Source organism: Protopterus annectens, chromosome 9.part0 (assembly GCF_019279795.1).
Source record: "Protopterus annectens isolate FY-2018-M chromosome 9.part0, PAN1.0, whole genome shotgun sequence".
Lineage (NCBI taxonomy): Eukaryota > Metazoa > Chordata > Ceratodontiformes > Protopteridae > Protopterus > Protopterus annectens.
In genome coordinates, this window is record NC_056743.1 from 945717503 (window position 1) to 945744251 (window position 26749).

Genomic DNA, 26749 nt, shown 5'->3' on the forward strand with positions numbered 1-26749 from the left:
AATTGCTTTATATAAACAGGGAATTATGTAGTTACATCATTCTGATTATGTCTTGGAATTGTCCAAGACGAAAGCACTTAATAATAAACTTTTGTATGCTGTGATATTGCTGGGACTTCTATTTTTACTGTTCACCTGAATTTTGGATGTTGGCCTTAGTCACTGTTCATCTTGTGTATCTGTAAGTGTCGTTTGGGTCAAGGTGGAATTGTTCACCTTATTTACAAGTGTTTTTGGAGGGCGAATTTTTGTTACTGAGAGCCAGCTCCATATTGAAATAGCCTTGCCACAGTGGAACCTATATTTCCAGTTATTATGGAAGGTTCAGATGGTAAGGGGCAAGGCAACTGAATGGCAACATTGGAAAGCAGCGAGAATTTAGGAAATAATTATTCAGTTACAGAAGCGACACTTACTCAACTTATTTCCCTTCTAACACAACAGAATAACAATATGAATACCTTGATGCAGAGACTGCAAGTCCCAGCATCTTCTTCACAATTTGCTCAGCTTAATCCCCAACAGTTGGCAATGTCTTTACGTAATCAAGGGGATTTTTCAGAAGCAGGATGTTCCTTTTCCTTGGGTAATACAGTATGAACAAGCCTCCGAAATATGGAACATCTAAACACTAAAATAAACTTTAATGACTGGATACAAAAGGTTATTTCTTCCTTCAACATTCTCCAATGCATCGGAGGAACAACCTAGGACTTTTAACAAAAAGCGTATGGACTTGGAACAAAAACTTATGAAGATAAGAAACCATCAGTGTGATAATTCTTACCTAAATGAGTGTTTAAAACACTGACAAGTGCCAAAGGGTTTACGTTTGATTAAATTTCCCACAGGCATTTATTTAAAAGACAATGACAAGTCTGACTTAACAGCTATGTTTGACCGTTTTGGTTTGGAGTTAGTGTAGTTTATTGTGAATTTAAACAACACTCACATTCAAGAACTTTTAGAGTAGGTTACCATTTTAAACAAGGAGATTACTAAGGATTTATTATTTAAGTTTAATTTAGGTATGATAATATGTGTTATAGAATTAAAAGACAAATGGGTTTTAATATGCATTGAAAGTTGCACAGGGATAATGAAGATTATAGGAAGGGTACAGCCTATCCAATGCCTAAAGCATATATTAATGCTCCGGTGATATTTGAGAGAGGGGGGATGTATATAGTGAAGATGGATTGAGACATATTTTGGTAGATGATAATTTTGAAATAGAGACTCAGTATGTTGAACAAGATTATGAACATAATTACCCCCCACTCAGAAGGTCGGAGAGAATAGAAAATCAGAATAAGCAAAGATTAGGTAACAGTAATTACAGCAATTCATTTTGGTATACCCCAGCACACTCAGAACAACCCCCGGGGATAGCGATGGGGGAAAAACAGGAACTAATGATAGAAATTGATCATTTGTTGGATATGTGTGAAGTTACAGTTAGACGAGAGGAAATTGTGGTTTCCCATGAAGGGAAAGTTTTACGTTATCAAGGATTTAAGATTTTTAACTATACTGGTTTGGACATTAATGAAAAATGTTTTTCCCTTTTCAACATATTTTTCATTTATACCAGGTTCTAAAATAAATTTGTCGGATACTATGACAGAAATTAAATTATATGCTAGGAAATTAAATTGCAATTGCTGTTTCATGATGGACCATCTGTGAACTTGGATGGGACCAATAGAAATAATTTATTTAAACTTCAGAGTACTTTTAATCCCCCCACCCATCCTGTTATTGCCACTTATGAGAATTTATGCTTGAAGGACACTCATTCATTTCTAACTTCTAAAAAGAAAACGTTTTTTTAATTTTAAATAAACAAGAAATGGATTTGTTAAAGGAAATAAGATTGGATGATTCTGTCTGAGTAATGAAACCTGATAAGGGGGACGGGATGGTTTTAGCTGAGAACCTTGATTATAGTGCTAAAATGTTTGATGCATTTTATGATACTGATAAATACGTAGAAGTCTCATATAATGAGGTTATGATTGCTCATCAAAAAGTACAGCTTTTTTTAGAGGATGCTCTTTTTCAAGGAATAATTTCAGAAAAAATATATAAATTCTTAGAACCGAACATCCCACAATCCCCCAAGCCTGTGGCATACCAAAAGTGCATAAGGATATAGTTAATCCCCCTTACAGAATTATTATTTCAGCCCAGGATAGTACGATGTACCCACTGGGATTATTTATTGATAGACTTTTTAAGTTGACAGTTTTTTTGATTGATTACATCTTACAAGATTCTTGGGACTTTTTGTCTGCATTCAAAAATGAACAATTTTTAACTGAGTGTTTTTTTTCTACTATGGATGTGGTAGGCCCGTTTACTTCCATCCTTCACAAGGAAGGCCTTAACTTAGTTTTAAAATTGCGTCCAAAATTAACTGAATTAAGTAGCACTAAGATAAATTTTGTAGTTAGCATTATGGAAATGATTCTTGACAACAATTATTTCACCTTTGAGGGCAGCTACTTTAAACAGATTAAAGGTGTAGTGATGGAGGCCAGTTGGCCCCATTTACACCAATCTTGTAATGTATGCTTGGAAGCGGAAGTTTGTTTTCCCAGCGGAATACAAGGACAAATGGGTATTATACCTCCATTATCTGGATGATAGTTTTATTCTGTGGAGAAATCCACCTTTACCAGACACTGCTTTTGTGGAGTATTTGAACAAACGTTAATCCTTTTTGAAATTTACTGGTAATAGTTACAAGTATTGACTTTCATAATGTAAGGATAGGTAAGGATATGGATAATAAAACATTTAGTTCTACCATTTTTAGAAAAGACACATTCTCAAATAGTTACTTGGATTTAATTGCCAGCACCCCTACTATACTAGGAGAAATATACTTAAGGGTTAACTAGTGAGAGCAACAAGAATGTGCTCAGATTGGGACCTTTTTATAAATTAAATTTTCTTTATTATTAATTTATTTTTAGAAAAGGGTTACCCCAGAGACCTCATTTACAATGTAAGTTACGAGGTAGCCCATGCATGGGCTTCAAAGTTTAAGCCCCTTTTAGGTATAGGTAAAACAAATGTTGGTTTTAAGACTACTCCCCCCTTTACAAACATTTAATGACAATATGGTTATTCCCTATGGGGAAGGTTCAAGAGAAGTGAAAGACATAATGAAAAAGTATTGGGTGCTTTTTAGGACAAACAGTGAATAATACAAAACTTGGGGGATGCACCAAAATTTGTGTATAAAATTGGCAGGAACTTGAAATTTTTGTTTGAACGTAATTTGTTGAGAGTGAAACCCTTTGAAAAGGGAACTACAAATTGTGGCTGTTGCTCTCAGTGTAAATACATTTTAGATGAATTGTTTGTATTTCTTCCTAATATGTCTAGACCTATACTTTTGACACAGGGGAATTGTATGATAAAAGGTCTAGTGTTAGCTTGCTGTATGTGATTTGTGTAAATACTATTATGTGGGTAAGACTGAAAGACAGCTCAGAAAATATATTTCTGAACATGTTGACACAATTTCTCAACAGAATGTAAACAATGCTTTATATAGACATTCAGTTTTATGTGACGGGTTCAACAAATTCAGATTTGGCATACTTGAAATGGTACAAAAATCTACAAGAGGAGGGTGGTGGGAACTTAATCTTGATTTATGTGAGCTGAAATGGCAATTACGTTTAAATTCAGTTTTTGAACTAGGTTTAAATGAAACTCTATACTACCAGTTTTAAAACCTAGAGCATTGACTAGGTAATGTTTATTAAATATTTTTTAGTAACATACAAATGTAAGTTCTATATTATATATTTAGTATTCATTTTATTTGGGTATTAGATTTTTAAACGAATGTGTAGTGATTATCTATGTAATTAATTATTTTTTTATATAAACAGTGAATTATGTAGTTACTTCATTCTGATGAAGTCTTGGAATTGTCCAAGATGAAAGCGCTTAATAATAAACTCTTGTATGCTGTAATATTGTGGGTACTTCTATTTTTACTGTTTATCTGAATTTTGGATGTTGGCCTCTAGTCACTGTTCATCTTCTGTATCTGTACGTGGTGTTTGGGTCAAGGTGGAATTGTTCACTTTTTTAGACAAACTGCATGCCGTGCCCATTGTAAGATAAATTATTTGGGACTGAGGAGATAAATTATGAAACTACTGCAATTTAGATTTGAATCAGTAAAGTGAAATGATAACATTTACCAAGTACATAGCTTTACTGACAATGCTGCAGGTGTCTGTCTCCCATAGGTGGTAATCCATTAAGTACAGAAGAAGTAATTAGGGACCTGGGGACCCAAGTTGATAGCAATCTCTCATTTGACAACCACGTGGCCAAAGTGGTTAGAAAAACATTTTATATAGCCCATCTAATCATGAAGGGATTCACATCTAGATCGGGGAGGTCATCGTGCCTCTTTACTCATCAGGCCTATAATTGAGTACAATGCCCCTTTTGGGATGTACCTTACCAGACACCTGCAGCAACTGGAAAGACCCCAAAAGTACCTCACCAAGAGGATCAAAGGGCTCAAACAGATGCCGTATGCTGCCCAGTTAAAAAAACTCCAGCTCTACTCAGTGGCATACCACCTGCTCAGAGGCGATCTGTGCCTGACGTATAAAGCCATGTCCAACCCGGAATGAATGGACATGCTGCACCTCAGAAAATCCAAATCCCATTGAGCTATGCGCTTGAGAGACTTGAACCTAAGCACTGAAATAAATAGGACATGCTGGAGGGACAGATTCATAACCCAGAGGCTCCCTTCACTCTGGAATAAAATCCCAGTCCAGGTTAGGCAGAGTCCCTCATTGACTCTCTTCAAGAGGAATCTTGATAAGTGGATGGGAGATCATAGGTTTTCCCCGGGTATCACTTCTGTGTCACTGTTAGACAGAGGCACAGTATACTAACCTCGAAAAAGGGCATAGCACAATTATTTTAAAATGGGTGGCGAAAGCCAAACACACTCTGGCTAGGCTTATAAATGCCCTAGGGCAGATAGCCTAGTATGAACCTATAAAAACATCTCTGATATTTTATGGGCGTGTCCAGAAGGAGCACTGGAACAGCAAAACTTAATGCTAATATAGTGTTATGATGCCAGCTAAGACACCTAGCCTAATACTTTATGAAGAAGACTTTTGCCAGAGTTATCAGAACCAGTGATTCACAAATACGCTGAATATCAACTAAATAAGCAGTGTGAGTCAACCCCCTAAAAATGTTCTTCAATGGCCCCAGTGCTGTACCAAGGAGATTTATGTAGAGTGGATGGGTGACAGCATAAAATAGTCCATGCCATTGTTAACATCTAATGTTGAAACTGCTTCTGTGAATGAAGCATTACTTTACACTGCTCTGAAATCTACAGCTGCCACTACAAGGCCCTGATGCTGCTCAGCACTAGCGACTTATTAGCAACAATATATCAGTCTGACTCCTAGCTTCCTGACCAGCTGCAAGATCAAGGGCTATTAACCTCTGAGAGTCTGTTAGCCTGGGAACCAGAAAGAAATGATGTAATCTGAAATGAGTCAGTAGTACTGTGTTATCAGTTTAAGGACAGAAAGAATCAGAATATTTGAGCATTTGTCTTGAGAACTTCCAACTCACCACTCTACCTGTGTCTATATGTAAGTAGGATTTTAGAACTGTTTTCTCTCTTGAGTATAGCTAGGAAATAGGAAGATTAGACTAGTTTGTTTTTCTGTGATGTCAGAACTTTTCTACTCTATTATTTTAAGTATTTCTCTGTGATCTCTGAACTCTTGACAAGCACTGTGTATTAAGAAGTATTGTCTTGTGTTTTTATTATTTATTAAATATTTTTAAACCTTTCAACTGTGGCTGTTTTTTGTAGAGATAATTTAAGCTCTAAAAGTACATTGCATGTATATAGTGATACTATACCAAGTCAGTCCAAATAAGACTTGACTGTTCAGTCGCACTTACCATTTGGATAATAATATTGCACAGTATAATTGGACACCCTTTCATAAGGGCCTTTGAGTAGCTGATAAATATTAGCTGGGTGGTGGCAGTGATTTCTACCGTATATTCTGGGTAAAAGGGGCACAGCTGGAGAACCTGTACCAGCCTTCCCCAGGAATGTCTGTGTAGTTTATAAACTCTTATCTCAAAGTGTGTGTGTATGTCAGCTACTTGAGCAGGGACACGAAGCACTGGTTGGACAGAGAGGATTCTGGAGGTTTAAGCTTGCCCACTAGGCTGAGATCTGGACCCTATAGCTGTGTCAGTGGGGAGTCTTACTGGGGACCTGAAGAGAAAGCGAGAAACCAGCCCCAGACTGACTGTGATCTCTGTGTGCTCTTAAGGGAAATTGTACTTTACTGTGTATTTATTATCCTTTCCCTATATGGATGCCCCTTACTGGTGTTAGTGGTGAGGACTGAGACTCCTTGATTGCTATACCAGTGCACGGGTGTCACAGAGGGAAAGGAGTTAGTTTGCCAGTAGTAGGAAATCTGCCTTTTTCCCTACTGTAGTGCTATCTTGGAGTTGTTCTAAATAAGTAGGGGGGTGTGGGAGGTGCAGCCCCCCAGCTTGAAGGGTTTGATATACTACCCTGTGTCTGACCATCAGATTGGTGGACAACTAACTCCATTCCCTGTTTAAAGGGTTTGCTGATGTGAATGTTCATTGAAGGGAAAATTTGCTGAATAATGTTCGATGAATTGAGGAATTTCATCTTTGACAAAGTGATCTAGACCCAGAGATACAGACACAGAATACCTGTGTCCACACCCTCTAATATTCTCATTTCAAATACCTGCATCTACACCCTCTAATATTGTCAGACAAAATACTCACATCTACACGCACTAATTTTCTCAGATCAAATAACTGCATCTACACCCTCTAATATTCTCAGATCAAATACCTGCATCTACACCCTCCACAATCTCCCAAGTACAAGTTTTTAAAGCACTATTTAAGAACAAGAACATTGTGTTTGTGGGGATAGATAACTTACCAGGATGCCTTCTGGTTAGACTGAAACATTACTTGTCAGACCCCCCCACCACACACACACACACACACACACACACACACACACACACACACACAAACAAGCGATTCCATTCAGCCTTAAAAGTGTCTTTGTGCTGGATGATTGGGGGACAGCAACCGTTATTTCCTTGCGCAAAGCTGGGGCTTTAATAGACCCAAGTAATTATAGACCCATATAATCCTTACCAGTTTAATGGAATGGAAAGGATCATTATGGAACTAATAAATAGAGATACAAGGAACTTACAGACTCCACATCCAACCCATTTCAAATTCATCAAGAGCTGCTCCTGCCTACTTAACCTGGTTAGTTTCTTCGAAAAAGTCACTGAGACAATGGATGAAGGCAAATCAGCACAATGCATCTCTCAAATGTGTTCTACACCATCCCACACTTGTGCATTGTATGTCAGCTAAATGTTAACCCTTTGAGTGTTGGATAAAAAAGTGGGTCACTAATGCATTCCAGGAAGTAAGGGTCTGGCAGCTGTACCTCTTTGAAAAGACCTGTCACTAGTGGAGTGCCCCAGGGTTCAGTACTTGGGCCACTCCTCTTCGGCATTTGCATCTCAGATGTCAAAGCTACCATTAAGGGTTTGTGGCTGACAAAGTCTGCACATGTCTTTAAGCTTGGTGCCATCATTAACTCCCCAGAGAACACCAAGATCCTGCAAGAGGACCTTTATGAAATGACATTGACTAAAACTTCATGCTGAGAAATGTGTAATCTTATCATTTGGTAAGTATGACTTGTACTTACCCCATTGAACCCCCCCGGCAATTGATCTCATAGTTAGAGATCTGGGAACCTATGTTACCAATGAACTGTCCTTGATTCTCACTTGTCCACTATTGTGAGGAAATCCTTTTAGATTCCCCAACTTATATCTAACGTGTGGCATCTACATCCATGGACATAATTGTTCCAGTGTACGCAGCACTTGTTAGGCTGATCACTGAGTATACTGCACCTCTTGGTATGGGCATATCCAAAGACTCATCACAAGTGAGTTCGCCACAACTCTTACTCACAAAAGAAGCAATGGCTAAAGTAATAAAATTCTCCATACCATCTCAGAGCTTGTCTTCTCAGTATCATACAGGCTGTTGAGAGGTGACCTCTGCCTCACATATAGTGCTTCAATAGGCCCTCTTCTGTCAGACCTATTACTTATGCACAAGTCAAATGGTGTTACAAACACCCACTGAAAGGTCCTCCATCTTTTTTTGCAAAATGATTGGAATATGGTGGATGGATGGGTATGTATCACAAAGAGTACCACTCCTGTATAACTGCACATAAAGAAAAATACTTTTCTTTCTATATTGCAATGTAATTTGGATGGATAGCTAGATAACCACAGAGTCATCTCTAGTTTAGCACCACTGGCCCTCATGGATTATGGAAAATGTAACTACCTCAAAATATACCTGTTCTGTCCATCTTTAGATATTTGTATTGGAAAAATAGAAGGAATAATAATTAGTAGGGGAATGCAAGGCTAGGCTTCGTAAGATTCTCACAAATCAATAGCCTAGTTAAAATACTGACTCTGAAAACATTGGATCAGTGTGCCATATTAAAATTTGGTCTGTAACACACCATCATATGGCTACAACCAGACCTTCCCTGCCACTTATAAAAAAAAATCAAAAATCACACAGTAGAAACTGGAAAACTAAATGCTACGTCTAAAACATAAAATGTTTCATGTTCAGTTTCTCTCTTTGCTATTTTTGAGATGTTCAGATTAGAAATCAGTTGTTCTATGTTACACTTCATTTCATGAAGTTATATTTCAGTTTGTTACACTAGAACTTGTATATGGACACATATGTAAACAGCACTCGGATATTTTTGACATTCTATGAAAGATGAGAGACAGAAATAAAAAACAGTGATATGCTTGAATGAAATATTTATTTCCCCACTTTCCGAGCACAGCTCAAAAGGCACCTACATCAAAAGTCTGATTGCAATTGTTTTTCCACTTAACTCCCCCCTCACCTTTATCACTTCAGCTGAGACCCTCTGTTCTCACATGCTGCTTCTCTCTCATATTTATTAAAACTGTTCCACATTGTTTTTCTACTTTAATAATTTCTCATGATTTCAATTCTCTCCTGGACTCTACATTCTGTGATTACTCCATGTTTGTGAATTTGTGTGCGTACGGATGATCTGTTGTGATCAATACACTACCCTGGCAAACAAACAAAAAATGAATGAGTAAGGATGGTAAATGCAGAAGCAAAATAAGTTATGTGATGATGTGCACAAAGGCATTTATCAGGGTCAAACAAAAAAAAAAGAGATGAGCAGACAGTTCAAAAGTGAAAGAAAAGGACAAGCCAGCAGAGGAACCACTATGAGGAATATTAAAGCTTGACATTTTACACAAAACTAGATAGATAGATAGGGAGAATAGATAGTGAGAAAAGATAGATAGATAGAGAGAAAAGATAGATAGACAGAGACAGGGAGAGATGAGAAAGTAGGATAACAGTAAAAAGCAAAAGCAAATAAAAACTTTGGGGAAGGGAGACATGAAAAGCAGATAGCAGGAGAGAGACCAACCCAACCTGTCTTGAGTACATTAAGGGATCTACAATTCTTTATTGTTGTACTGTTGTGGTTATATATTTTCATAGACCATATTTTTGTAGTCATTCATGCTTTACTGAATTCTTATTATGTTGCCCTATGACTGTAGCAACAGCACACAGCTAATATGCAGTGCATGGAGTCAGCATATAATATTTTACCAAGTTATCACATTGCATGTCCAATTAGAAACTAATAATTTATTTTAACTGAAAACAAGTCATTTAGAATTATACATTGTGGTAATGTGGCAACTATGTATTCTGTCATATGCCCTGGCAATCAAAGAATGCCATATTTTTCCTCACATGCTTGATTCATTGCACTATCTGATCAGTTATTTACTTTAAAACATATGCAAAATGCAAACTGTCATAACTTACTAGCTTTTATCTTTTGTTTAATGCAGGGCATTTTGGGCTCAGGGTTTGCTCTGAAGGTTCAGGAACAACATCGGCAAAAACACTTTGAAAAGAGACGCACTCCTGCTGCAAACCTTATCCAGGTAAAAATAGTCGTTAACATACAAGTCTTTAATTCAACCTTGGAAATGAAGAGTGATAACAAAAAATTATGTACATGCTTTTTACTTGTGTACAAATATATGGATGGATGGAAATGTGGTACACAACTAAATGCTGAAAGTTTTTTGTACATTTTATGGCATTATAACTTTAATGTTAAGATAGCAAGTTTCAGATGATCCACAATAAGCACATTATAGTTCTAGTCCCATGACATGACAAAGTCCATCTTTCCTAGGACAGGTCAGATCTCTGCCATGTTCACAAAAGCTCAGCTGGGGTTTGGCTTCAGACTCCTACAGCATTATCTTGCTTGTTTCTTAGCAGCCATCTATGATTGCACAATCCTAATTTAAATCTTAGGTCGGATGCAGTAATTAGTCATAATTTCCAGATCTAATAAATATAATGACCCTACCTTTGTCTAATCTACTGCATGGAGTAACCACCCACTGGCTGAAAAAGTCTGAAACAAGTGCACTGGCTTTAGCTGCATGCTGCACGAACAATTGAAATCCAGTGTTTAAGTGTGGAATAATATAATAAACACTATATTATGCACCAAGATATTCTGGAAGGGACTTCAAGAGTCAAAATGATGATAAACTTAAAGTGGTATAAAAAGCTTAATTCTACCTTACTATACTAGCTGCTTATCATAACATTGTTTTTGCAGGAGTTCAAAATATAAACAAACCAAAATTAAAACACAAAGGTGGACCTCAGACCTTGAGATCTATTTCAGCAGTTATATGTGACTTGGGTTATGTGATTGTAGTGCTAAGCAGTATCCATTATGGGGAGCTTAGAAATTAAAGACAAGACAATCTATTCTCTACTCAGTGCTTTTTTGCCACCTGAAATTAAAATGTAATCTCTTTTTTTCTAGTTAATTAATCATTCATAGACCAGAACTGTGTGTGACAAATTCATACTATTTGTTTTTAACTTCTTCAGTCTGTCATCAATATTTGAGCTAATAAAAAAAAACAGTTGTAGTGAGCTTGAGTTATCATCATGTGTGTCTGATAGTATACAAAGGGTAGCTTTCCTTATGGGTATATGGAAAATGTGCACTGCTGCTTTGGTTTATGACCTAAATTTGTAATACCCAAATATGTTTTACACTGTACAGCTAAAGATCAGAGCTGCAATTACTCTCTCCCTCCTCTGGGTTTCACCCTCCACAGATTGAGGCCAATGTCTCCACTATTGCAATGAATGCTCTTACCTTTTTGTTGGTAACTGTGGTAGGCAGCTCCTAGATTGCCTCTTCTTTGGCAGGCTCTTTTTGAATGTTGCCACTTTCCATCCAGTGACCAAAGTATTCTACCTGTTCCGTTCTTATCATGCACTTGTTTACCTTGAGAATTCACCCAGCACATTTTAATCTGCCTAGATCCTTTCTGTCTTGCTGCACATATTCCTGACAGGATCAACTAAAATGGTAATATAATCCATACAAAACATAGCATTGTGTCCAGCTCTTTCTATTGTCATTCACAAGTTTATGGAAAATTACAGGGGCATTCTACAATTAAAATTTGTTCTAATGAACATATACAGCTCAAAAGGTTAAAATTTCTTAAGCCTCAGAAGCTGGCTGTGTTCCTACCTTAACAATGCCTAGTACCCCCACAATCCACTTTCCACTCCTCCCCTAACACTGCCTGATATTTCAATATTAGAAGTCTCAACCCCTCTTACTATCCCAGTAATCCACTACTTTCTCCTGCCCCAACTCTGCATAGTATTTCAGTAACCCATTTCTCAACCCATTCTACCTTTACCAATAACCATTTCTCATTCCCCTTCTACATCCTACCCACTTACCACCCCTATGTTCACTTTCACCTCCTTCACTATCTTGCTGGTTTCATTTTCTTCTCTTCCTTCTTCTTACCTTGCCTCTTCTTCTACTGTCTACATTCACTCTTACACTTTTCATCATACAGCAACTGCTCTCTCTATTTCCTTTCACCTTTTTCTTTTTTCCCTTTGTACTTTTCTCTGCACAAAATAATATATCCAACCTAATCTGATCTTGTATGTTACTCTTTTTTTTCTCACCCAATTTTTCAAAAGCTAGAAGTCTAAATCTGACTGTTCTCAACCTACTTTCTGTTATACAACTATTTCATGTTTCATGTTTTTTTTCCCTAGCTATCGGATATAAAAATTTAATTCTGTTTTGGTTAACGTCATGTGTTATTCTCCCATGTTTGGAGCTTTTCTCCCCAGGCCTCCACTGAAAAAGGGCACTTGCTCAGTTGGACTTTTCCCGGTTAACAAATGTCAAAATAAATAAAAGGTGTCAAAGGAATCTGCCAGTAACCATTTACCAGTCAATAATGGTCAGGTTCTTTGGCTCACCCATCTGATCTAAACTTTCATACAGCTTGAGCATGGAGTATATAGCTACTTTTGTGTGACTATTTAGGTGTCTATAGTTTTCACAGTATCTGGTGCTGAGAATGTTTTTTGGAGGGCGGCTTCAACACCATTTGTGAGTGCCAAGTCTATAGTATGCTTGTATTTCCCTCAGAATTAACACTTCATGTAGTTTTTCCCACAAGGTTTGACTAACTTGTGAAGGAAACTGACTGGTCACTTGGTTCATGTATCAGCATGGAGTTCTACAAGCTGGATGTAGCTTGTCTTTACAGTGAATGTGTTCCCAAACTTATGCATCCCCCTCAGACTTCTTGAAACAGATAAGGGGATAGCTGCTGTTTACAGTACCACTTCACCAACTATAGTTTAGGGTTTCCTGATGAGATCTGTTACCAGACCCATACTTTAACTTCTCTTGTGACTCGCTGCAGGTGCTAAGTACTGCAGATTCTTTATCATGGGATGGCTATATTGTATTGAACAAGCAAGTTTGCATTTTTTGCCTTCTGCCTAGCTTCTCCACCATGTTACTGATGTAACTTAGTTTTTTTCACTACAGTGAAAGACTCCAGTTGCCTTTAACTTATTTTTGTGAATAGGAATAAGTGTCACTACCATTTGTCTAACTGTATGTTCACAAGCCCCTGCTGTCCAGCCAGACCAGAATTTTTGCTGTTGCTGTACTTGTGCCAAGTGCCATTGTGACAACCCCATGAACTGCCTATGTTTTGTTCATAGTTATACACTAATTTAATGACCACCACTACCTTTATAAGCCTAGCCATGCATTCTAACCCAGTTGTGTGCCAATGTATCATGGGCTTTTATTAGGAAGGGTTGTCAGGAGGTTTCTAGAGGTCGTATGTTGAGAGGGTATATATTAGTTTCTGCATTACTGTCTGACTTTGTCAGGGACATGGGGCCATACTGGTCAAGGTTACACTTACAATAGTGTTATGAAGAGAGAGAGAGAGAGAGAAAGTGCATGTTTCTTTCCGCCATCGGTTAAAGTGTCTCTTACGTGGTACGTAACTACACAGTGAATTCCGGGTATGTGTCTCATCTGCCAAGCCTGCATAATGACAAGCACTGCTGGTGATGCCCTGCTAGGCATTTCCCACCCACTCTCCCAGTTCTTGATCTACTTTTCAAACCTGGTGATTTGAAGCTGCCCACCCTTACTGCAAATTGAGCTTTTTAAGCTCCGCTCTTTCTACACTGCTGTTAATATTTTGAATTATCTATTTGCCTTTCCTTGTACTTATTTTGAAAAAGTGCAGACTTACTTGTATTGTCTGTCCTATTCATTTACTTGCTCTGAATTCATTATCTAGCTGTTGGATAAAGTAATGTATTTTTACACTCTAGCAAGCACTTTTCTGTGTTTTTACATCAAGAGGACAGTGGATGTTTCCATTTTGTGGCACTGAGTGGTAGCCTGGTCTGTTTAGGTTGGAGAAACACTTGATATTTCTGCATGTAGCTTTATTGGCTGGAGGGCTTACTTATCATGAGCTTATCGTGTTTTTAGTGTCTTTATAGATTCTATACAGGTGAGGGGCACTTATCTCATTTCTACAAAGAAGTACTTTTATTGAATAATCACATTTTATAAGCTATTTAAAGTATACTGCTGTATCTATATTTTTAAGTTTGTTTGTAGTAGCATTTCACTCCATACACTCCTTTACTGTGGTTTTAGATTAGGAGGATTGAGTTTATTCATCTAGTGGCAGTAGGTGTTTACCCAGTCTATCTGAGCTGGGAAGCATACAAAAGGGCTCTAAGTGTGTGTAGTCATTGTATTCACCAGAGGGATCAGTCAGTTTTCTATATTTCCAGTGCTGGTATAAATTCAATACATTTACACAGAGCTGTTTGCTGTGCCAGTGCCCTGAACAGATGCAAACATCTGGAAACATTGCTTATTTTCATTACTGTGTAAGTTTACTGTGCTTGTTACCTTATTATAGCATCCAGGATTATTGCTGCACAAACAGCATGTGATTTGGCTCGGGGCAGCATTGCTGTTAGGTTAGCTGCAGATTACACCATGTAAACACACTTCCCTCATTTGGTTACAAACACCCTCCACTCCTCTCCTTTCAAATACACATTATGACCCACAACCATAAATGGGCACTTTACTGCTATCTCTGCATCCAGCTTGGTGGACATGGATATCCTGAGGCAATGTAACAGTTGCCTTTTGTACAATGACAGCCACTTAATTCTTAAACTGACAGAGTATGTGAGAGATGTAGTGACACATTGATATTGGAGGCTAGACTCTCACATACAGACACAAAAAGCAACAAACAGTTTGTCAGCAGCTCACACACATCACTTATTGCACCCACAAAAGACCCCACACATATAGACCCACATATACAGAAGTGCTCACATGGAACTTACCCAAACCCAAAGGCCTCTCAGGTGCAGTCATTAGAAACTCTGCATGTACACAAACAAGACAATTCCCATCATAACACACAAAGCCACATCTCATTGTGCCTCAACTACCAAACTCATAAGGCGAAATACTACATGACCCAATATTCTGGTTATAGCAGCCTCTATTGTGAGACACACTGATGTCTCTCTTACCAGGCTGGATAACGGGAAGGTTACAGTTGGTTGCCTGTCAGGGGTCAGGATTCGCCAGATCACTCAAGTACTCAAGTCACTTATGCCTAAGTACCCATATGTCTCAGTCATAGTCATGTGGGCTTGAATGATCTGAGACATACCTCTTTGGATTATATGAAGAAAGATATGATTGAGGTCTTAGAATGTGTGTCACAGGCAGGTATGAGCCTAGCATTGAACAGCATTCCATTTCCAAGGATGATGGCACAATACCAGCAGAAAATGATCAACTTTAGCAGTTGGCGTAGCTACTGGTGTCATTTCATAGGGGTACAATACTGGGAGGACATGGTTTATAGGCCACATTGCTTTGCAGAGATGGTCATCACCTGTCACCTATAGGCTTTTGGATATTGACCAAAACATTATCCACCCCTATAATGACTCTTTTAGGCATTGCCAAACAGATAAACCTTCCAACACAATGAAAGCTACTCAGGACAATCTAAAGATGTTACTGCTCAGTTCTAGGAGCCTCAACAAGAAACTGCACTCCCTGGAAGCTTCCCTCACCCTGCATAATGCTGACATCTATGCAGTTACTGAAACATGGTTCAAAGCCAAGGAAAGCACTCTGGCAGTGCATGGCTATAATTCCTTTGATACATTCTGAACACGCACTGAACATGAAAGAGCTAACGGTGGAGTTGTATCTATCAGCGTAAAGGATAAGCATACCTCAAGGCTGGTCAAACAATATTACATACTTGAGCTACTCCATGTCCAACTAAGCACTGGAAAAACCTATTGCTAAAGTCTTGCTAGCTACAGGTCCCCCATTATGAACCAGGAAACCCATACATCATAACTGAAGTTACTAGAATCTAACGCACCATTCAGCCCAGTATCACACTCATGGGTGATTTAAACTACTCCTCCATTAATTTGGAGGCATACATGACCACTGACATGCAGGACCAAAGATTTCTTGATTTTATAAATTCAAATTACCTGAAGCAGCTAGTCTGTGCTCCCACTAGGGGAAGTAATCACAAATATGGGAGAGTGCTTCACCCCCCTAGTGTTATGTCCTCACTGGTAAGATCATATCACAGAGCGGTCTCCATTGAAATAAAGGTAAAACTAGTCCCCCCATTTAACCCCAAAATCTTTAAGAACTTCTCTAAGGTACATTACCCCTTATTAAGGGATGGCATATCTATTTTTCAAGCCCCCCCCAATCCAGAAAACACAGAAATATATGCAGAGGAATAAACAAAAACTCTGCATGACCATAAAAATGGCAGTACCATACCAAAATAAACCCAAGTCAAACCACAAAAGCAAGCCACACTGGTGGACCTCTAGTGTTAATAGGTTGTATAACAAAAGAAAGAAAATCCTGTCAAAACATGAGGGAAAAGTTCACAACAGAGAAGTCCCTCATTAGTCTAAACAAGCAAATCAGGGTAGTAGTCAAGTCTCTGAAAGCAGACATTGAGGAGAAAAAGCCTCCAAAGCTAAAGATAACCATAAGGCATATTTCAGTTATGTCTGCAGTCTTAAGGGCAACTCCCGACAATGTTCAGAATTATTTCTACATGGCATCACCTGTGCTCAGAAGACATAGCAAATCTGCTGGCTGACAAATTCAGCTCAAATTTCACCTTCCCATCACCCCCAGTTCCCCTCTAAAAAATAGCCTCCACTCCACCACCAATTATCACCAAAGAACAGGTTGCCACTGTGCTAAAACACGGCTTTAGTGGGGCCTGACAGTACAAAAGTTTGCCTCTTAAAAAGCTTTAATCAGGACTTTTATTGCCCATTAGGATCTCTGTTTAACCACAGCCTCTGGACTGGCTTTGTCCCAAAAGAGTGGAGGACAACAGCAGTCATCCCTCTGCATAATGGGGAACCGTCTACTGATCCAGGAAATGAAAGACCCAGAAGTTTGACTAGGCTTATATGTAAGGCCATGGAAAGGATAATCCTGGACCAGATAACTAATGACATATGAGACCTCCAAACACTGGACCCAACCCAATTCGTCTTTGTCAAGGGCAGATCATGCCTACTGAATCTGATGGATTTCTTTGAGAAAGTCACTAAGACCATGAATGAGGTTAAATCAGTACATACTGCCTACCTTGACCTGGCCAAGGCATTTGACACAATTCCCATATATCAGGTCAGTGTGTGGTTGGGTTACATTGTACATTAGACATTTCCACATATACCACACATGAGGGAGGGCCTGAGCAGTCATTATGTGCACAGTTGCTAGGTACAAAAAGGGACATGGCTATCTACACACACTTGATGGTGAAGCATGACACAGGAGGAAGAAACAAAAGTTTCGAGGTGATGGGTATGCTGTGTCAGAGACATTTTCCTCCATTGATGGGGTGGTGGAGCAATAGCATGACCATGACCTGTAGGCAGGGTAATAGCTTTTTTTCATAGACTTGAACTTGCTCCTTTGCAGTGGTGATGCCTAGCTAAGCGATCATGACCTGGTTGAAGTCTGCTTGTAAGTTGTCCTGCCCATTTAGTACGGATATTGTGGAAGTAATTAAATAATTGTAGATATTTGAATTTCAGACTTCATATACTTCAGTAAATGCAGGTTAATGTAAGTCCTGCTATTTTATCAACTTTCTAAGTTCATAAGAACAATATTTAAAATCTGTCAGTGAGCTTGGGTGACTGTTCCCCATTATTTTGTCTTTGTCTAGAAATCTTGCAGTAAGAGGTTAAGTATGCATGTGACACCACTGAATATTCATGTGAGGCTATACAATAATGGGCAAACCCATATAATCTACTCTACAATGCATTCATCTGTAACCACAACTGCTGGGGGAGCATCAGTGGTGTTCAAAGTCACAGGGATATCCTCTGCACTGGTCTGTGATTATTCAGACTGCTCAGCCTCAGATTTATCTCTGGGTGACATCTCACCTCCTTCCTGTACTGTGGAGACGGAGTGACATTTGTAATCTATCTGTGATTCAGGTACTAGTGTTCCATCATCATTGTCAGCCTCTGCACTGGTGGAAACAGCAGCCTTTTGTTCTGATACAGAATCTACAAGGTGCCACTATAGCAGTGCTGAACCCTGCAAATATACAACAAAAGACACAACAGAGTGAGCATGAGTAGCTCAGTTAAAACTATATCCCTGTGGAGTGCACACTAAAAGTGTCTATACAAGATGTTCCCACTCTACTTCTCCTGCCAGCCTTAGGTCGAATACCTGCTATTCTTATAACAAAGTATCAGCAACATATGCCATGGTAGTCTGCAGTCCCTGTGTATAGAGCTGCTACAGAAAATTCTACTACACATTGTACTAACATACTGAGTCATCTACTGAGATGTGTGTGTTGGGTCCATATTTATGCAGGTGTCCACACTTGCAGTAATCATCTCTGAAATATAGCCATCCCTGCTGAGCCACTAAAATCTTGTTTGACACTGTCAGCTTGCTGCTCCTAGCTGGTCCAGCCCCCCATGGGGGGAACATCATCACAACTTCTTTGGAAAATGCCTTTGCATGGTGTAGCATGTCTGTGAAGTGTTCCCAACACTGTTGTAATGTGCTGCTGTTGCACGACATAGCACGTATGTCATGGAATACTATCTGTCTTACCTGGTTAAATGAAGTGTAGTGAACAACCCCTTCCTCTCCAAAAGCATGGCCTACATATTCTGCTTGCTTATAGCAGGGCATCATTTTTATCAGGGGTAAAATTATATGACCCAGCACATGCATCTCAGTAGATGACTCACCATATTTTATTTTATTTTATTTTATTTTATTTTACATTTGTTTACTGGGAAAGATCCAAGTGGACCAGGTCCATTTTCAGTGGATGCCCGGGGAGAAAAGCTGCATGTTTGACAAGAAGAATAACAAGTAAAAATAAACAAAAAATAAGCAATACAGTAAACTGTAGGACAAGTAAACAGTAAGCAAAGAATACATATGAAAGAATCTAGCACAATACATCATATAGGGTTACATGAGAATAGCAGTATCTTACAATATCTGTAGACAAAATATTACAAGAGAAGGTAGAGACTACATTTGCTATTAATAGATTGTTTACATTTTCTAGTAAGCGTACTGAGAAGGAGGTAACAGGCCAGTGTAGCTTGATAGGGAGTGAGTGTATGTAAGTGTGGAAGCGCTAGTGAAAAATAATATTACGATTGTTGTGGAGGAGGAGTGTGGATATAGTAATTTTCAAGTAATACATGGACAGAGCCAGTTTTTCCTGAGATGTGGTTTTAATAGTTTCATAGTTTCATAGTTTAGTACTAGGCTATCTGCCCTGGGGCATTTGTAAGCCTAGCCATAGTGATGTGGTTTTTGCCACCCCATGAAATGGTACAAATATGTACAGAATAAATTTAGAATACTGTGCCTCTGTCTAGTAGTGACACAATGAAAGTCCCCTTATATAATAGAATTAGTTTACTGTGCCCCTGTCTAGCAGTGACACAGATGTGACCCCTGGAGTAAACTTACGATCTCCCATCCACACATCAAGATTTCTCTTGAAGAGTCAATGAGGGGCTCTGCCTAATATGAACTGGGATCTTATTCCAAAGCATGGGAAGCCTCTGGGTTATGAATCTATCCCTCCAGCATGTCCTATTCATACTTGTGCCGAGGTTTAAGTCTTTAGCTCTCGTGGTCCTGATGGATTTGGATTTTTTGAGATGGAGCATGTCCATCAGATCCTGATTGGACATGGCCTTGTACGTCATGCAGAGATCACCTCTAAGCAGGCGGTATGCTACTGAATAGAGCTGAAGTTTCTTTAGTCTGGCAGAATAAGACATATGTTGGAGACCCTTGATCCTCTTGGTGAGGTACTTTTGTGGTCTCTCCAGCTGTTGCAAATGCTGGGTGAGGTACATACCAAATGGGGCATTGTACTCAATCATGGGTCTGATGAGGGAGGAGTATAGGGGTACAATGACATCCTTGGATCTGGATGTGAATCCCTTCATGATGAGGTGTGCAAGGTAGAATGTTTTTCTAACCACTTTGGCAACGTGGGTGTCAAATGAGAGGTCGCTGTCGACTTGGGTCCCTAGGTCTCTGATTACTTTTTCCATACTCAGTGAGTTGCTGTCTATGTGATAATTTGTGGGTACTTTGTTTTTCCCAAAGGGGATGACTATACATTTTTTGGCATTTAGTTTAAGGCCGTGACTCCGGCACCAGTTGTCCATTTCTGTGAGGCCTTTTTGTAGGATGTATGTGTCCGCTGGTGTATCGACTATGGCGCCTAGTTTGCAGTCATCTGTGAACTTTGTCAGCCACAGCCCTCCCATGTTTGCTTTAACATCTGAGAAATAAATGCCAAACAAGAGGGGTCCCAGGACAGATCCCTGTGGGACACCACTTGTGACTGGCTTTGAGACTGACATTGCTCCAGTGATTTTAACTTTGTGGGTTCTGTCCTTTAGCCAGTTTGCAACCCATCTAGTGACATAAGGGTTTACATTTAAGCTGTTGAGCTTATCTATGATGCCTGAGTGGGGTATTGTGTCGAAGGCCTTAACCAAGTCCAGGTAGGCTGTATGGACTGCTTTGCCCTCATCAATGGCTCTAGTGACTGTTTCAAAAAAGTCAACCAGGTTCAAAAGGCAGGATCTGCCCTTTACAAAGCCGAACTGGGTGGGGTCAAGTGTGTGTAGGTCCCCTGTGTCTCTGTTTATGAGTTCCATAATGATTCTTTCCATAGCTTTGCAGACCAGGCTGGTTAAGCTTATGGGGCGGTAGTTCCCAGGGTCTGTAGAGGTACCCCCTTTGTAGAGTGGGACCACTGTTGCTGTACACCAGTGTTCAGGTACATATCCTGTAGTAAGGCTAAGGTTAAATAGCATTTTTATGTGCGGGTTTAGCTCCTCTTGGAGTCCACGTAGCATGCAACCCAGGATACCGTCAGGTCCCATTGATGCTGTGTTTTTAGCTTTGTTGAGGGCGGTTCTCACTTGAACATCTGAGATGACAGGGAGATTACATTCAGCTGGGATAAGTATTTCTTCTTTTAGGGGTGAGGGAGGGGAGAAATTTGCACTGAACCTGTCAGCCAGAATGTTGGCAATATCTGTGGGTTCAGTGTATTTTTTTTTGTTCTGAACTAACTCTGAGCATATCTGAGGGTTTCCGCCCAGGTTTCTAACATAGCTGAAGAAGGCTTTGTGGTTATCTTTAGTGTCCTTAGTGATTTTTCTCTCAAAGTTGGCCTTGGATGTTTTTATGAGAGAACGTAGTTTTCTGCTAATGTTGATCAGAGATGTCTTCCCTTTATGGGATTTTGCTCTGACGTGCATAGCTTCCTTCTTTTGTTATACAATTTGTTAATGGCTGAGGTCCACCAGACAGGACGCTTGCCTTTGGTGGAGAGGGACTTGGATTTATTTGGGATTGCATGATCCATGCATTCTTGGAAATGTCCATAGAAAGCATTTGTAAAGGATTCGGCATTGTGGGATGTGGTATCCACTGGCCCAGTGGGCTTAAAGGATACCATCTCAGTCTTAAGAAGAGTGAAGTCTGCTTTTGAGAAGTTTTTCACTGTGGTCTTTTGTGCTGGGGGTGGAGGTGGGATATGTATATCCAGGGTGATTAGTTTGTGGTCATATCTCACTAGTGAGGGGTATACCTCCGGTGTGGAGCATTTTGTCCCCATGTTTGTGATGATCAGGTCTAGTATATTATCTCCCCTAGTGGGAGAGGTGACTAGTTGTTCCAGTGCATTCAAATTTATGAATTCCAGGAACCTTTGGGCTAGGGTGTTAGGGCTAGAATAATGTACCCAATCTATGTTTGGGTAGTTGAAGTCTCCCAGTATGATGGTATTTTGTGATACATTCATATCCTCCAATGTCTTTAGGAAGGCTGAGTGGGGTTCCTGAGATTGGGAGGGTGGTCTGTAACATGCTACCAGTTGTATAGCAGTTTTGCCTATGGTTAGTTGCACCTGTATGGTCTCCGATGCTTCATGTGTTGCTACTAACCTGGAGGTGTGGGTGTCCTTGATGAATATGGACACTCCCCCTCCCTTTGTGGTTCGGCCCGGGTTTTGGGGCTGAAAAGCATGATACGAGGTATAGCCTGGTAGCGCTGGGGTGCTCTCAGGAGCCTTGAACCAGGTTTCAGTTACTGCACAGACGTCGATGTTCTCCATGCTGAGGAGCGCATTGAGTGTCTGCATCTTGAGCTTTAGACTTTAAAGTTATAGTTTATTGTTGTTGAGGATATATTAGTGGGAAGGTTGTTCCATTTTTTAGCTATGATGTGGGAGAAAAGGGCTTTGCCAGCAGTGTTGTTTGCAGATGTGATACAGAGAAATAGGTTTGTTTGATGAGCAGAGAGGGCGACTAGGAGAGTAGGAGGTTAGTAGCTGTTGTAGGGCTGGAGTTTTCTATGGGTAGTTTATGATGTAGGCATAAGTAAGATGTAAGTAAGATAGTAGGTAAGGGAATTCTAGCCATTGTAATTGTTTTATTACTTGGCAGTGAGGTGTTATGAAAGGGGAGTTGTTAGTAAACTTGACTATTTTATTATAACATAACTCTAGTTTGTCCAGAAGAGACTTTTTGATGTGTGTCAGTATTGGAGCAGCGTATGTAAGTGTTGATAGGAGGTGAGTTTGTGCTAGAGTGAGTCTTGCTTTGTCTGTGAGGAAGTCTTTGTGTCTATAAAGGGTTCCCATTTTTTATGAACTTTCTGGATAGTTTGAGCTATGTGCAAATCAAAGGATAGGTTGTTGTCTATTTCTATTCCTAGGAGCTTTGTATGGGTGCATAGGGAAATGATAGTTCCATTTTTAGATAAGATGGAAAAATCATTGGGAGTAGTTTTTGTTTCGTTAGGGGTGAACAAGAGAAGTTTTGTTTTGTTGGGGTTTAGGATAAGTTGGATGGCTGTGATCCAAGTTTTTATAGAAGAGAATGATTCTTGGGCTTGTTCTAGCAAGATGTCGATAGATGGGGCTGCTCAGATGAGTGTCAAATCATCTCTGTACTGTATTAGTGAGGTTTGTTTTGAGGCGGTATGTAAGTTGTTAGTAAAAATAGAGAACAGAAGTGGGCCTAATATTGAGCCTTGTGGCACCCCTGTAGAGTTTGGGAGAGAGAGGAATAGTTGATTTTGCCATTGCACAGATTGTTTCCTATCTGATAAATAACTTTTGAACCAGGAGATAGTGGGGGAAGTAAAGGATAGTGAGTGGAGGGTATTCAATAGTTTTGGATGTGAGACTATGTCAAATGCCTTTGACAGGTCCAAGAAGATTGCAGATACATAGTTATTGTTGTTTCTCTGATAGTTAATTTGATTGGTAAAGGAGAGAAGGGCAGAAGTTGTACTGTGGTGAGGTCAAAAACCATGTTGGGTGTGGGAGAAATTATTATTTGTTTTCAGGTATTGCATGGTTTGGTAATGTATGCATTTCTCTAAGAGCTTGGATGGGGGGATAGTATAGCTATAGGCCGATAGTTGGAAAATTCGTAAGATTTTCCACCTTTATGTAGAGGTATAATGTAGAATATTTTCTGTAGTTGAGGTACATATGCTTCTTGAATGGATCTGTTTGTTAGGATTGATACTGGGTAGGATAGGGAGTCCGCTGCGATTTTTAGGAATTTTGCAGGTATTCTGTTGGGAGCCAGAGTAGTGGGCTTTAGGATTTAAAGGAGTTGTTTAATTTTAGATGTAGGGACAGGTGAGAGAGAGAAAGATGGAAGATTAGTGGTACTGGATGAGGGGGTTTCAACAATTGTGGGTGATGAGTTGTTGGAGTTTTGTATTTGGTTGGACAGAGATTGGATTGAGTTTATGAAATAACAATTAAACTGGGAAGCTATATCATTGTTGTTTTCTTTGGAGGTGGAAGGATTGGGGGTAGTGATAGTGCCTGGTTTCAGAAGGGAGTTGATACTGTGCCAGAACTTTTGGGGGTGGTTTGGGTGTTTGTTTTGAGATCTAAGAAGTAGTTTTGTCTAGTTTAGTATTTTTTTTAGCTAGGTTCCTGAGTTGATTATAGTTTTGTTTAGTTTGAGAGGTGTTTTCTTGTTTCCATTTATATAAAATGCTGTTATTTCCTAATGATGTTGCCCATATATGTAGTAAGACTTTTTCAGATCTGCACACCTTACTATACAAAATGGAAGCGCACATTTAAAAAGTGTAATTTTATAGATGTAAACATGACACAGGCAGATTGGGTTTGATTGTTTACTGTCTGTGAACCACTGTATTTTGGTGTTGTGCCCTTGTGTCTTAAAGCATAGTTTGTTGCCTAAGTTTACCACTCACAGTCTTTGTCCATAAGCATACGGTGCAGATGTGTGTGACTGCCTTCATCATGCTAGTTCACCAATATATGTTTTCCTACCAGCTATTCAGAAATCGCATTATAAGTGTGATTCTCAGGATACCATTTTTTCCACATGAGAATGACAGCCATTTTTGAGGAAATTTGTGAGGCAGCTTTTGTAATGCTAGCCGGACACTTCCAGTATGCAGTATGAAGATTATACTCTGTATGATAATGTATTCAAAAAGGTAGATACCTGGTATTGACCTCAATCATGTGCATTATCAGGAGACGGGATTAGTTCAGGCATTCAGAAGCTGACCCTTGGTGCCCGAACCCTACTGACCTGCATGCATGGGAAGTAGAGGTTAGGTGGCATTGCTCTGAATGGCTTTATAAGTGGGTATCACTGTATTTTGTTATCCTGTTTAACGACTGGTGTCATTGGGATCATTATAGCTCCTGGCATATATTTGTTACGATCAGAATAGGAAATATTCGTAGTATACTCTATGAAGTTTAGTTTCAGCTGGAGGTGTTGATGACACTTGATGATCTATGCCAAATAACATTTTATGTGGGGTTCTACAATCTCCTGTTATGGGATGGAGTTATGCTGCACACTGTCTGGTGTGACCTGATATGTAACTGTTCCATCATTTTTGTAAGTGTGGTAACACATGCACAGCAGACACGCAATTGCCTACAGGCTAATGTGCAGCAAATGGAACATGAATGAGTCAATTACCTGTATTTGTTGTTTTAGCATCTTATTTTGCACTTGTCACATTTCTCTGATGTGCATCTTCTGTTAGAAGCAGACTGACAGTCAGTCATAAGATCTCTGATAGAGTACATAAGTTTAGTGGCCAGCCATGGTTAGTTCTATTTTTAAATATATTTATTCTTTTGTCAAGATAGATTCTGTTGTGGTACATTTCACATAGAGTCTGCCCTCTGCAAGCCTGGAAGACAGATTTGCTTAGCAGCTACCTTAACCATGACCTACTAGTGCTGCGGGAGATGAATATGAGTATGAGGGTGGTGAAGTGGGAAATGCCTCACAGTAGTAGAGATTTTGCCCTTGATTAGTTGTTAGACTGGTACTATTGCTTGACATGGCCCAGATGCAGCTGGAGCAGGTGATGGAGGCTGAGATGGAGAAAGCAGTGAGAAGGGTTATGGTCTGAAAGGACAGACCCCCATGATGGATAGTAGATTCAGTTACCTGGTCAGCCTTTACCAGTGGGTCACCAGAGGGCATGGCCCATGACACCGTACACTCTGACACATCACCTTTTGATAGATTGCAGAGGTGTTACTCTGGGCCAAGTCAGCAGGTGACATGCTGTTGCATCTGCTCTACTTTATCCACTGTCATAATGTGTGCCCCCTTCCTCCAGTGTATTGCCATATACACTTTGCATTGTCCTGACTTACTCATTGCTCTTTATTTGCCCTCTGCTTCTCTCAGTACATCTCATGACTCCCCATTCTAGTGTCACCCAGCCTTGTTTGTCTCGGTTATTCTGTGTGAGTTTACCGGCACCTTCACACTGTATTACCCCTAGTACCCTGCTTTTCCCTTCTCCTTTCATTATCTTCCTTTCTGTCAGTAAAAAACAAAAAATAGTGTCCTTCCCATGAAAGAAATGCTGACCCGACATCTCATCCTGTGCACTCCTGTATGTTGTTTGTCTGCATGTCGCCTTCCTCATTTTTGCCTATCCTGTAAACATTTTTTCTGCACATTAATACATATGACATGTGGACTTCATAGCAAATAACCAGTGGGTATGCAGCTTTATACATTGTACCATGCTGTAGAGGGATAGGTTATCTTATGCAGAGTAGCTATTATATGTACTGCATTTTGAGATGTATCAGTATGTCAGATCACATTTATGGTTGTCACAAGATCTTGCAAGTGTGATACACAGATGCTCTGGATTGCGGCTTGAACAACTGGTATGGGTTGCATTGCATGGCTGTGTCTGCCTGCTTAGCTCTACTAATATGGTTGTGTCTACTTACCTGCAAAGTTGTTATGCTGCTCATTTATGTAGTCTGGAGCACATTTAGCTTCACAGAAACATGGCTCATCTTGTTCTGGACATTTAGTTACTCTTAATGTCACTGCACATTTAAACTGAAGCATCACATCAGTTTAAATAGCTTGCATGCAACCCCACCGAATCATATATATTTAATGTTGATAATCCTGT

The 26749-nt window shown here is 39.5% G+C and overlaps 1 protein-coding gene across 1 annotated transcript in view; it reads left to right on the forward strand.

The window, feature by feature from the left end:
• The window catches only part of KCNQ4 (potassium voltage-gated channel subfamily Q member 4), a 1236349-nt gene that overhangs the window by 241580 nt on the left and 968020 nt on the right, over positions 1-26749 (forward strand). The window contains exon 6 of the mRNA XM_044082186.1: positions 10080-10175. Coding sequence (XP_043938121.1) covers positions 10080-10175 — 96 coding nt within the window. The remainder of the gene's footprint in view (positions 1-10079; positions 10176-26749) is intronic.